At 21.1% G+C, this 12,589-nt stretch overlaps 1 protein-coding gene across 3 annotated transcripts in view; it reads left to right on the forward strand.

The window, feature by feature from the left end:
• Positions 1–10,892, forward strand: part of LOC122512668 (putative uncharacterized protein DDB_G0289263) — a 44,325-nt gene extending 33,433 nt beyond the window's left edge. For 2 of the 3 annotated variants that reach the window (XM_043628652.1, XM_043628661.1), the window contains 3 exons: positions 3,386–3,775; positions 7,078–7,518; positions 9,873–10,892. In XM_043628652.1, coding sequence (XP_043484587.1) covers positions 3,758–3,775; positions 7,078–7,518; positions 9,873–10,676 — 1,263 coding nt within the window. In that variant the 5' untranslated portion in view covers positions 3,386–3,757 and the 3' untranslated portion in view covers positions 10,677–10,892. Of the gene's footprint in view, positions 1–3,106; positions 3,776–7,077; positions 7,519–9,872 lie in introns of those variants that run through there. The other variant, XM_043628642.1, reaches the window with a different exon arrangement.
• Positions 10,893–12,589: the final 1,697 nt, after the last annotated feature.

A 12,589-nucleotide genomic window follows, 5' to 3' on the forward strand; every position in this document is an offset into this window, starting at 1 on the left:
AAAGAATTCGTTTAAGATAAATATAATTTAACATAATTTGCATTTGACATAAAAGTGACAATTGACATAAATTATAATTTGACATTAAATTTCTTTTGACATAAAATTCCTTTGACATTACAATTCATTTGTCATAAAATTCATTTGACAAAAAATTCGTTTAGGATAAATGTCATTTGACATAAAACAGACATTTAACATAATTCACATTTGACATAATAGAATTCACTTGACATTTTTACTTTTTCATAGAAACTCGATTAGCAAAATTCAAATTTAATGCAAAAATCATTTGACATAAATTTCAATTGTATTAAGTTTCATTTGACGAAAAACTCTTTTAACCTAAATAATGTCATTTGACGCATAAGAGACATTTAACATAATTTTCATTTGACATAAGAGTGAATTGATCTAAATTTCATTTGACATAAAATTTATTTAACCTTAAAATTCATTTGCCATAAGATTCATTTGACATAAAATTTATTTGACATTATTTATTGCATTAATAAATAAATGAAATAATAAATTATAAATAAACGAAGAATAATTTAGAAAAAAAATTTTAAAGAAAATAATATTGAAGCAATAATTATATCTAATATCAATCAATATACAATCGCCCATTTTATTTTTATTTTTGGTTTTCCTGTTAGTCTAGACATTGACCATTTGGGATTCTTATCCGATTTTCTCTAATGAATGGGGTCTAGTACCCCCTGCGGTTTGGTACAGGTGTATTCATAAAAGTTTGTGTGAAAAAGAGATTGAACTCTGATTATCTTATGATTATTTGACAATAGGTAGATTAACTCTTCAAGTGGGTTGTTTCACACTCATTATAATTTCATAAATCAATAAAATAAGGAATGAGATTTTAGATTTTGAATATAATCCTATTAGTTTTGAAAAGTTGAGAATTGAAATGAACAGTTAACGGATTTGCTTGTCCTCACAAAAGTATGGTAAAGTGTTAAAAATTAATTTCCCTCGGCAAACAAAATTACATTTTTCTTTATTCTCATTTTTGTCCAGTTACTTAGAAAAATAAACATACAAAAACCTTGCAGGGTATTTTTCCAAACCTGTTCGTATATAATTACAGCCTTCAATAATTCTATTATAAGAGTTTTAAGTTTTATTATTATTAATTTTCCAATTTTTATTTTAAATTATTATTTTATTATTATTATATATTGTTAAAAATATAATAATATATTGTGAAAATGAAACTAAAAATGACAATTTAGCAAATAAAACTAAAAGTGAAATTGATAATATTATGGTCACAGTAAAACTAAAAAATTTTGTAAAAGTTGAGTTAGAATGTTTCTATAAAAATAACGAGATCTAGTAAACCTAAAATTTAAATTTAAAGTAAAAATGTCAATTTGTTAAAATGAAAGTGAGAATGAAACTAAAAATAAAAATTTGTCAAACTGATTTGTGAAAATGAAAAAAAGTAGAAATTAATAAGAATGACAATTTAGCAAATTGAAAATTAAAATTGATGATTAATCATAGTAAAATTAAAAATTTGTCACAAAAAAAGTGAGAATAAATCCGATAGCAACGAGATCTTGTAAACTTAATGTAAAATTGAAAGTAAAAATAATAATTTGCTAAAATTTAAAGTAAGTTACAATTTGTCAAAATGAGAGTGAAAGTAAATAAAGTACAAATCACAATTTAGTACAAAGAAAGTAAAAATAAGTAAAATTTAAAGTAAAAATGTCAATTTGTTAAAATTAAAGTGAAAATAAAACTTGTAAAAATGAAAGTGAAAATAAAAATAAAAATGTCAATTTGTTAAAATGAGAGTGAAAATGAAACTTGTCAAAATGAAAGTGAAAATAAAACTAAAAATGTCAATTTGTTAAAATGAGAGTGAAAATGAAACTTGTCAAAATGAAAGTGAAAAAAAACTAAAAATGTCAAAATTTAAGAGAGTATGAATCTAAAAATAATGAGATTTGGTAAACGTAAAATTAAAATTGAAAGTAAAAATGTCAATTTGTTAAAATGAAAGTGAGAATGAAACTAAAAATTACAATCTTTAAAAATAAGAGTGAAAATGAAAGTAAAAATGCCAATGCAGCAGAATGAAAGTAAAATTAAAAGTAAAAATGACAATTTGTCAAAGTGAAAGTGAGAATGAATCTAAATACAACAATCTGTCAAAATGAGAGTGAAAATCATAATCTAGAAAAGAAAAGTAAAATTGGTTCTTCAAAGTTAAAGTATAAGAGTAAAAGTGAAAAATTTTCAATGTAAATGTAAAATTAAAAATGTAAAAGAGAATGAAAGTAAAATTTTTGGATTTCATTTTCACATTCTTTTTTACCACTTTTTTCTTTGAATTTGATTTTCAAATTTAAGATTCATTTTAACTTTATTTATTGTCATATATTCTTAAAAAAATGAAAATGTAAATCCAAAATGAAGATTAAAATGAAATTCAAAGCGAAATTGATATATTAATTCTATGTGAAAATAAAATGAAAAGCAAAAATATAATGTTAAATGAAAATGAAATTCAAATTGAAATGAAAAGGAAACCCGAAGTTAAACTAAAATTGTAGATCCAAAGTGAAGATTAATATGAAATTCAGAGTAAAAATGAAATTAATTGTAAGTGAATAAAATAAAATGTGAAAATGAAAAGCAAAAATATAATGTTAAATGAAAAGTGAAAATGAAAAGAAAAAATATAATGTTATAAATGAAAAGTGAAAATGAAAAGAAAAAATATAATGTTAAATGAAAAGTGAAAATGAAAAGCAAAAATATAATGTTAAATGAAAATGAAATTCAAATTGAAATGAAAAGGAAACCCGAAGTGAAAATAAAATAATTGTAGATCCAAAGTGAAGATTAAAATGAAATTCAGAGTAAAAATGAAATTAATTCTAAGTGAATAAAATAAAATGTGAAAATGAAAAGCAAAAATATAATGTTATATGAAAAGTGAAAATGAAAAGAAAAAATATAATGTTAAATGAAAAGTGAAAATGAAAAGCAAAAATATAATGTTATATGAAAAGTGAAAATGAAAAGAAAAAATATAATGTTAAATGAAAAGTGAAAATGAAAAGCAAAAATAAAATGTTAAATAAAAAATGAAAAGCAAAAATAATGTTAAATGTAAATAAAAATGAATGAGTAAAGGAAAGTTTTTATGAGAACAAAGAAATAACTATAATTTCATCGTCAAAATTCAAACGACATTAATGCAAAAATCATGAAAAGTATATGTTTAATTTTTACAATAAGTTATTTAATTAACATTCGAATGATTTTTGTTGTGAACAATAATTTTTATCGTTTTTTTGTCGTCAATATTTGTCAATTTTAATAGTTCGGTCACCATATTTGTATTCAGTTTATTCGTCACGACTTCGGCTATCATCGAGCGTTGTCGGCAAAAGAAATGAGAGAGTCTAACGTTACAGCCAATAGGGTTGAGAGAAATAGTGTGATAATTAACCCCCACTATGATGTAATTAAGTGGTGGGGAAAATTTTTGCCAATTTGAAATTACTGGTCATTAACGAAAGTGTCATTCGTTCGACTGCACTTGTGGTTGTTGGGAAATCCTTGAAATCCTTCAGGATTTTGAATACTTTTAATGTATTATTGAGTATTTTATTTTTTAAACAACAAAAAAAAGAAGAAAACAACAAAACAAACAAGAAAAAGAAGCAATCAACAAGAAAAAGAAGCAACAACAAAAAAAAAAAGAAAAAAACAAGAAATGGAGGAAATCGGCAAGGTAAGAACAATGTTTTTTTATTAACTAAAATATTTTACTGTCACTCATACATTTTTTTTGCTGTTAGAATATTTTAATTTATTTTCCTTATTTCAAACTGCAATATTAAAAAAAAAATTAATTAAATTAATTAAACAATTTTTCTAAACTAAATTAAAATTTCATTTTTAGCGATAAATTTATTATTTTTTCTGTTTATTATTTTGTTAAAAGTTTTATTCAAAATTATTGTTTATTGATGATATTAACTATTTTGATTCAAATTATGATTTATTTTATTTATTCTTATTCGAAATTATTATTTTTTATATTTAAAAATATTTATTTTATTTTTTGTAATTTTTTTCATAATTATAATGTATTTTTACTGTTTATTGTTATTTAAAATTATTATTTACTTTTATTTATAAACATTATTTGTTGTTTTATTTTTTACTTTGATTAAAAATTTTAAAGTGAAACTACATATTTTTGTGAAAAGAAAAAATTGAATAAAAAGGTTGAAAATTTATTTTCAACAGTTAAAAAAAATTATGTATGGAAAATTTTCAATTTATTCATTTTAAATAACGAAAAATTGAATAAAATATTTGGAAATTTATTTTTAACAATTAACAAAAATTTATAATTTAGAAATTTTCCATTTATTTATTTTAAATTATTTATTTATTTATTTCATTTAAAATATGTACTATTTTTAACTTATGTGGAAAATAAATTATCAAAATTTCCATTTACACTAAATTTTAAACTATTTAAAATTAAATTTCATTTAATTCAAAATTTCAAGTGATATAAATTTTTGAAGCTGTATCAGACAATTTAAAAAGTTCGAGTGTTCGAACTAAAAAAATTAATTGAAATTTTTATGTGTCAAGAGGTCAAGACATTATTTCTAATTTAAAATTAAAATTTTATAATCACAAATTTTATATTATTTAACAAACAAATTTCATTTTATCCCTATTTAAATTTTGTTATTATAAAAGTTATTTTATTTTCTCTAAAATTTTTTTGCTATTAAAATTTCTTTTTTTTATTTTATTTAATTAACATTATTTAAACATATGATTTATAATTATCAATTTTTTTTAAATTTTAATCATCAATTAAATATTAATTATTTAATTAATATTAAATTATAATTAAATTTTTGTTAAATTTATTTTTTCTTTCTTTCACATATTACTAAGAATATAAATTTTTTTTAAAAATTGTAACGACTAATTTTTAATCAATTTTTTACAAAAATTTCAAGAAAATATTTGAATTCACTTTATTAGAGGAAAATTCAGTAGATAAAAATACCTTTAGTCAGACATTTGTATTAACGCCTCTGCATAGGCAAACAAACTTGCACACGTGTATATTTCTTTGCAATGAATTTAATTGAAATTAAATAAAAATTTTAAAAAAATTGTTTACCTAAAATTTGAAGTTTATGTTCTTTATTTATCCTGAAACGCATGCTTTTAAATTTTGAGGTTATATTCGCTATTTAGCACGTGATTTTGACCTAAATTTAACAAATTACATCCACATTCCAACCTGCGATATTTGACCTAAAATGTTAAATATTATACAATTGGCCTCTCTTCAACTTTCCATTTTTGACCTAAATTTTAAGTTCACATTTTCATTAAGTTATTTTTTCAAAACAAATTTAAAAAAAAATTTTTAATTCAAAAATTAAAAAAAAAAATTTAAGTTGATTTAAATTCACTTGTATTTCTTTTGTGCTTTTGACCTAAATTCTAACCCAAAATTTTTATCTTAGGTTAAGATTTTTTCTAAGATCAATATTTTTATCTTGACCTTTTAAATTTTAAGGATAAATAAATATATTCAATGACACTTGACCTAAATTTTTAAATTGTGGTTGTTTACATATAGGTCATTAACTTGAAATTTTAAGGCTTAAAGTCAGATTAATTTTTACTTTTGACCTAAAGTTTATAGATATGTAAAATTTGTCCAAAGTTATTAAATATTAAATTAGATTTCAGGTTAAATATTAACATTTGACCTAAATTAGGTTAAAATTTAACAATTAATCTAAATTAGGTTAAAAGTTAACAATTAACCTTAATTAGGTTCAAAATTAACATTTGATCTAAATTAGGTTCAAAATTAATAATTGACCTAAATTAGATTAAAAATTAACATTTGACCTAAACTAGGTTAAAAGTTAGCAATTGACCTAAATTATGTTAAAAATGATAATTTGGCCTAAATTAGATTAAAAATTAACATTTGACCTAAATTACATACAATTGACCATTCAAATTATGACCATCACATAAATTTTGACATTTGTCCTAAATTTATGTACGTTTATTTTTCTATAGTATATCTTTGACCTAAATATGAACATAAACTGTGAGTCTCAATCTGTAATTTTTTAAAGTTAAATATCTATGAGACTTGACCTAAATTTTTTAAGTTATGATCAACAATTCAAACAGGTCAATGACTTTCGCTTTTAGGTCAAAAATTAAAATTTGACCACAATTTTCGTGTATTTTTATTTTTGTACATTTGACCTGAATTCTAACCTAAAATATAAGTTTTGACCTGTAAAATATTACATTTTTAGGTTTATAAAATTTATATTTGACCTAAGGTTTAAAATTATGTTCGACACTTAAATTGTGACAGTTGACCTGAATTTACAAGTATTTTTCTATTATATTTGACCTATATTCTTACCTAAAGTAAGAATTTTGACAATATTCATTATTGAGCATAAATATCAATGCAATTTGACCCATAATTTTAAATTTATATTTCAAACAGGTCAATTAGGTTTGACAATTGACCACAATTTTAACGTGTTTCTTTTGTAAATTTGACCTGAATTCTAACCTATGATAAAATTTTGACCTTTAATTTTAACGGGTAAAAATAAAAACTGAAGTCCATTAATTTTACATGTATCTGTGAACGATCGTGAATTCAAAATTTAGGTCAAGTGTCTTATTTTTATCTTCGAAATTAAATTTTTAACTTAGGTCAATTTAGGTCAAAGGTATCAAAAAATATGATTTCAAAATTTACAATTTGACCTAAGTTTTGAAATTATGTTCTTTGACACGTTTGACCTTAGTTGACCTGAGTTTAAAATTATATTTCGAGGTTAACCTGAATTTTGAGGTTATGTCTGTATTCTCTTCAAATTTTTATATTTATTAATTTAATATATGCAAAAATATCTAAAGAAAATTCTAAAAAATTTAATAAGAAAGGAAGAAAATCAATTTTTTAAATTATAGTAAAGAGTTTAAATTATTTTTTATTTATAGAGAAAATCAAGAGCTCAACGTAGACGAGAGCGTAAGAGAGCGGAGAGACATCGTCAGATGAAGGAAGCGGAGGTTCAAGTCCTGCCAAGTGTTGCGGCACCAAAACGACCAACAAATGATATTTTACCATTAATGTCACTTCCACAACCATCATGGCTATCGAATACAAATAATAATATTTATAATAATAGCAATAATGGATTATTGGGTTCAAATCCTTTTGCATTGCTGGAAAATTTACAGCGAAGCGCCAATAATAATATGAATATTGTTCCGAAATCAATTGGACTCGAACCATGGAGTAGATTGTTACAATCGTCCCATTATATGCCCATGATTGTTTTTCCAACACAAACACCTGGACCTGGATACTGTAATAATAATAACAAGAATCATCAGACGAATTCAACTCATACTCCTGTGACTGGTGTTGTTCGAAAGGTAAGAAATAATGTTTTGATTTTTTGTTATTTTTAATATTTTTTACAAAATAACTAATTTTGATAAATTCAAAATGACGAATCGAATATGACGGATTTTTTTTTAAATTCATGATTTTTGGATAAAATAAAATTCATTTGACAAAAAATTTATTTAACATAATTTTCATCTGACAAAAATTCACACGACATGAATTTCAATTGACATAAAATTCGTTCAACATAACCGTTCATTTAACATAATATTCATTTGATATCAATTTTATTTGACATAAAATTCATTTGTCATAAATAAAAAGGCATAAAGGCATTTAACATAATTTTCATTTGACATAAAAATCATTTGACTCAAAATTCATTTAACATAAAGTTCCCTTAACGCACAAGCATTTTAGCATAATTTCCATTTTACGTAAAAATCACTTGGCATAAATTTCGTTTAACACACAACCAATTTAACATAATTTTCATTTGACATTAAATTAACTTGATATGAATTTCAATTCACATAAGTTCTATATGACTTAAAATTTATTTGACGTTTAACGTCAAATGTCATTTTACATAAAATACATTTGACATAATTTTCGTTTTATCTTAAAATTCATTTGTCATTAATTTAATTTGGCATTAATGTCACTTAACATAACTATCGCTTGCCATAAAATTTACTTGATACAAATCTTATTTGACATAAGAATCACTTGATATGAATTATATTTGACATTAATTACTTTTGACATAAATTCCATTTTATCTTAAAATTCATTTGTCATAAACTTTATTTAACATTAAATGTTACTTAACATTATTATCATTTGATATAAAATTCACTTGTCATAAATTCATTTGATATAAATTTCATTTAATATAAATTTATTTGACATAAATATCATTTGACATAAATTTCACTTGACATAAATTTCATTTTAACATAAAATTCATTTGTCATAAGTTTCATTTGACATAAATTTCATTTTAACATAAAATTCATTTTCAATAAGTTTCATTTGACATAAAATCTGTTTAATATAAAGTACATTTGACATTAAATTGATTTAACATAGAAATCATTTGACATACAATCAATTTAGCATGATTTCTATTTGTCATACAATCATTTTAGCATGATTTCCATTTGACATAAAAATTTTATTCTAAAATTCATTTGCCATTAATTTCATTTGACATTATTGTCACTTAACATAATTCTCATTTGACATTAATTTCATTTTATCCTAAAATTCATTTGTTATAAATTTCAATAAACATAAAATATGTTCAACATAAAGTACATTTGGCATAAAAATCATTTTGATTTTTTTAATTTGATATTAATGTCAATTAACATAATTCTCATTTGACATAAAATTCTTTTGTCATAAATGGCATTTTACATAAATTTCATTTAACATGATTTTCATTTTAACCTAAAATTCATTTGTCATAAATTTCATTTAACATAAAAATATGTTCAATATAAAGTACATTTGACATAAAATTCATTTGACATATATTTTATTTTATCCTAAAATTTATTTGGCATAAATTTCATTTGACATAAAATGCGTTCAACATAACATTCATTTGACATAAAATTCATTTATCAAAATTTTCATTTGACTCAAAATTCGTTTAACATAAATGTTACTTGACATAAAATTTATTTGACATAAATTTCGTTTTGACCTAAAATTTGATTATTCATATAAATATGTCATTTAACATAATTCTCATTTGACATAAAATTCACTTGATATAAATCTAATTTGACGTAAGAATCACTTGACATGAATTATATTTGACATAAAATTCATTTGACATAAACTTCATATGACATAAAATTAGCGCCGCTTATTTTAAAAGTAACCAATCAGATATTAACAAGAAAAGAAATGTTTAAATTTGATTAAAACTTATCAGCTGGATATTTTTAGGGTCTCTCATTCATTTTTCAAAATTCAAAATGGCGGATGCAATATGACGGAGAATTGATTAAAAATTGAGGAGACATATTGAAGAATAGTTGAGATTTGATAAAAACTTGTAACTCGGAAATTTTCAGAAAATTAAAAATAACAATTCCAAAATGACAGACATTTTTTTAAATCATTAGAATCACTTAATAATCGTTATTTTTTCAAAATTCAAAATGGCGGATCCAAGATGGCTGACAATTTAAAAAAATTATTGCATTTCTTTGAAACTTGGTATTCAGGCATTTTCAAAGTCGTTGATTCTGAATCCGTTATTAGATTTTGAATATTCAAAATGTCGGAAAATTTTTTAATTGAAAAATTATTGATAATATTTGAATTTGTCAAAATAAATAATTTTAAATGACATTTGTTTTAGGCTCCAAAAGTTAAAACAGAAGCCCGACGACTTCGAAGTCGATTGAGAGCAATGGAGCATCGCAGAAAAAAGGCGGCTAAAAAAGAAGCAGAAGAAGAATTGTCAATTGTTGTTAAAGGTGAAACAACTCTTTCTGAAAACGAGTTATCAATTGTTGTTCAAAATGAAACAACAAATTTAAATGATTCCGAGCTGTCAGTTGTTGTTAAAAATGAAACGACAAATTTAAATGATTCCGAGATGTCAATTGTTGTTCAAAATGAAAAAACAAATTTAAATGATTCCGAGCTGTCAGTTGTTGTTAAAAATGAAACAACAAATTTAAATGATTCCGAGATGTCAATTGTTGTTAACAGTGAAACAACAAATTTAAATGATTCCGAGATGTCAATTGTTGTTAACAGTGAAACAACAAATTTAAATGATTCCGAGATGTCAATTGTTGTTAACAGTGAAACAACAAATTTAACTGATTCCGAGTTGTCAGTTGTTGTTAAAAATGAAACAACAAATTTAACTGATTCCGAGGTGTCAATTGTTGTTAAAAATGAAGCAACAACAACTTTATCTGATTCCGAGGAGAAAGAGAAGAAAAAAGAAGAACCATTGAAATTGATTTCAAAACAAGTGTCAAAAAATAAACCATCGCCAATAATTAAAAATCCTTTATGGAAACCCATACAACCAAAGTTAGAAATACGTAATGATAGTGATCACGTGCCAATATATCATCAATTACCATATCGTGTGATTGATACCAATCGCTGTCATGTACGCGTTCAAGTACGCCTTCGAAATGTATAATTTTTAGTAGATTTTTTAGAAAAAAGGAAAAATTAAAACGACAAAAAATTATTTAATTTTTTTTGCAAATTTTCATAGTATATTTCTGAAGAATGATTCAACTTTTTGAGAATAACTTCTGATATATGTTAAGACGAAATATAATAATTTTATATAATATGTTATTTATTTAACATGTTAGATAATAAGAAAAAAAATTGTAATATTGAAAATGGAAATGGAATTTAGTTTTAAAAAAATTTTAAGAGATTAATTTTAATGTATGATTTAGACAAAATAGATTTTTTTTATTTGCATGATAGTTTGTAATCTATTTGAATTAGAAAATCAGATTTATTAATAGTTTTCTAATGTTGGAAATTTTTATAATTTTCTAAAAATAAAAACAAGTGTAAAATAGGTGTGTGTGTGAAATAAAAAATTGTATAGAAACTGTACTTGAATTTTTTCCCCATAAAAATCTTAAGTTTAATTTTTCCATAATCTATTTTTTCTTTCTCGAAATCTTTTTAAAAATTTTTATTGCAAAAATAAAAATATGATTATCAAAAAAAGTTAATTTAAAAATTTTTCGAATTATAAATTTTATGAAGAAATATTTTTGAATAATTTAAACAATTAAAAAATTGAATATTTTTCATTATTAAATTCAGGAATTAAATATTTTTAATTGTAAATTTAAAAAATAAAAATTTTTATTTGTAATTTTAAAATTCTTAATTTTAAATTAGAATTTTAATTTTTTTAACCTAACATTTAAATTAAAATATTAACAATTTTTAAATCACAAATTGTAAATTTTTAATTTTCAATTAACAATTTCTAAATTATAATTCAAAATTTTTTGATACATTTACATTAGAATTAAAAAATTTTAAATCACAATTGAAAATTTTTAAATTAAAATTAACAATTTTCAAACTACAATTAAAATTTTTTATCTATAAATTAAAAAGTTTTTAATTTTTATTCCAAATTTACAATTTTTAAATTACAATTAGCAATTTTTTAGAATTAAATTAAAATTTCCAAATTAGAAATTTTGATTTTCAATATAAAATTCAGTTTTTAAAAATTTTAATTAAAAAAATACATTTAAAATTAAATAAATATAAAAATAAATAAATATAAATATAAAATAAATTAAATTTTAATTAAAGTTACATTTAAATTAAAATTAACAAATTTTAAATCACATAATTTAAAAATTTTAATTTAAAATTGACATTTGTACTTCAAAATTGATTGATTTTAAATTAAAAATTAAAAATTAAAAATTTTCAGCTGTGATTTAAAATTTGTTAATTTTAATTTATAAAAAAATTTTAATTGTAATTTGAAAATTGTTAATTTAAAATTAAAAATTTGCAATATTGTGATTTATGTTAATTTTAATTTAAATGTAAAAAATTGTTAATTATAATTTAAAAACTGGTCAATTTTATATTAAAAATCAAAATTTTTTATTTGGAAATTTTAATATAATTATAAAAAATTGTATGTTTGAAATTAAAAATTAAAAATTTTCTATTGCGATAATGTAATTTGTTAATTTAATTTAATTGTAAAAAATTGTTCTTTGTAATTTAAAAATTGTAATTTTAATTTAAAAATTAAAAAGTGGTAATTTTGCTTAAAACATTAAAAATTGGCAATTTTATTAAAAATTTTAAATTAATTTCAATATTTAAAAATGAAAAAAATGTTAACCTTATTACTGTAAAATTACGTTTCTTTAAATTAGTTAATAAATTCATCTTGAAAAATATAAATGAAAAAATAAAAATAAGAGCAAAAAAGAATTTTCAAATATTATCTAAGAATAAAAAAAAAAAATTATCCTAAAAATAATGTTTAAAAAAGAATGTGTTAAATTTTGTTTGCCTAACAAGAATGCAAAATTTTTTTTTTTT

Source organism: Leptopilina heterotoma, unplaced genomic scaffold (genome assembly GCF_015476425.1).
Source record: "Leptopilina heterotoma isolate Lh14 unplaced genomic scaffold, ASM1547642v1 Lhet_1, whole genome shotgun sequence".
NCBI lineage: Eukaryota > Metazoa > Arthropoda > Insecta > Hymenoptera > Figitidae > Leptopilina > Leptopilina heterotoma.